This window comes from Dendrobium catenatum, unplaced genomic scaffold (assembly GCF_001605985.2).
Source record: "Dendrobium catenatum unplaced genomic scaffold, ASM160598v2 original_scaffold_231647, whole genome shotgun sequence".
NCBI lineage: Eukaryota > Viridiplantae > Streptophyta > Magnoliopsida > Asparagales > Orchidaceae > Dendrobium > Dendrobium catenatum.
The window spans coordinates 1-1,945 of NW_021550055.1; the positions used below are offsets into that span (position 1 = coordinate 1).

At 38.2% G+C, this 1,945-nt stretch overlaps 1 protein-coding gene across 1 annotated transcript; it reads right to left on the reverse strand.

The window, feature by feature from the left end:
• Positions 1-160: 160 nt before the first annotated feature.
• Positions 161-1,263, reverse strand: LOC110104545 (probable histone-arginine methyltransferase CARM1; the record flags this gene model as incomplete). Its single annotated transcript, XM_020833701.2, has 3 exons — positions 947-1,263; positions 348-416; positions 161-269 (listed from the first exon to the last, which is right to left on the reverse strand). Coding segments are annotated over exons 1-3 (409 nt in total), but the record flags the coding sequence as incomplete, so codon positions are not given.
• Between the last annotated feature and the right edge of the window lie 682 nt (positions 1,264-1,945).

Below are 1,945 nucleotides of genomic sequence, written 5' to 3' on the forward strand. Positions count from 1 at the left end.
TTTGTGAACCTGCTTCTTCCCAAAGTATACCACATCAATAAACTATATAGAGAGTTCTATGAAAGGCAATAGAGTGAGTGTGATCAAGAAGCACCTTTTTGCCTTTTTTACTGCATAATTGAAGACAAGCTGTGTTATCAGCAATAAAAAAATTGCGTACCTGTGCCCGTGCGAGGTATTTTCTGCTTCCAGAGCTCAAATTTTAAATGAAAGGCTTTGCACGTATCCTCTGTTTCGAATTCAATCCTCAATGCTCTCGAACAGGGTTTCTAGACCATGCTGAAATTATTAGGCACAATGTGCAAAAAAACAAAACAGAAATACGCAGATTTCAGGTGTATGCATACATCTGTAGAGCCTTCAATCTCAGAAACTTCGATAACACAGAGTAAATCCTTAGGCCCTAGTTTGAAAAGCTAAAACAACCGGATGTTAGAGGCTCTTCAAATAGCATTTTCTTCAAAAAAAAAAATCAAAGAGCAAAGAAATAATCAAAAAAAATAGGAAAATAATAACAATAACTAACGACGGATTCTCAAGTGACCAGCACCGTGGGAGAAAAAAAAAAGAAAGAAAAATATGGGAGGAAAAAGTACAAGAATAATTCCTGTCCAGGCGAGAAAGAAATTTCAAAAATTAACCAAATAACCAAATGCTAACAAATGCTAAAAATCTGCCTACATTTTACCCATTAAGCAACAAAGTGCAATCGACATATCTTATAACTAAAAGTTCATAATAATAAATTAAAACATGTCTAAAGAGATGGCCATTAAACAATTATTCAATACCAAAAAAGGAAGAAAGGTCAGGCATTATAATAAAACTCCTGAGAAAGAAGTAGATAAAAAGTACTAATGAGCTGTATAATAATGGAACGAATAAATTACTCTATGAAAAACCAGGACAAAAATCATTTCTTCAACAAAGATTGAAAAGGGAAAACCTTAGAAGTGCCAATGTCGATGTGGACGGTAGAGGAGGGAAAACTCGGCAGACCAAACCGAAGGAAATGCCCACCAAACCGATCGGCTACAAACCAGGCAGACACTGCGGCCACCGGTGAAGCTTCTCGGGAAGATGACGACGAGACATGGGAAACAGACACGCCGTGAAACTCACATTTCCGATCGTTCTGAAGCAAGTCTGACTCCATCGACTTCGCGTGCGCATCCATTTCCTCCCTCGCCTTGTCGCTTTTTGGATGTCGTTGTTAGGGCTACTGAAGCATAGATTTTACACCGTTCTTAACGCGATTATTTTCTTTTATAGGATCATTTATTTCACAAAGATTTAAATGAATAAGGGCGAATTTCGGCGATATTTCCGGCGATATGAAGCATTCTATTTTTTTTTTTTTTTCCTAAGAACGGGCATCTTTCTCACCTCAATAATCTCCTATCACACAGCTCACTTTAATTTACTGGTTGAGAGCTTAGACTTCCAACTAAGAGGTCATGGGTTCGAGTCTTTGTGTATGTCTTGTATGTATGAGTTTGCCTTAAATGACCGAAATGTTCCAAAAAAAAGAAAATCTCATAGCCTATACTTTTTTAGATCCCTCTTAGGTCATCTCCAACCGAACGCCAAACGAGCATAAGGCGTCGTTCGGTCGCTCCAACCGAACGCAAAATTTTCCGCCATCTACTTGCAGGTGAACGTGCGGCGCCAATATTGGCGTCGCACTGTTCACCCACGCCATTTTCGGCTCTCAACCGGAAAAACGCGCGAAAGGAGAACGATCGTTACCTTCCCATAAACACCTAAAATGGCGTTTGATTGGAGCAGCCGCACGACATTTTGGAGTTTTGCGTTATTTTGCCGTAAAAAATAGAGTTATTATTTTATAAAGTTGAAAATAAAACTATATATGCTGCCCAAATGAAGTCTTTTTTTTTTTTTTGATATATTATCAAAAATTTATCTTGATCAAGCACGAATCTCG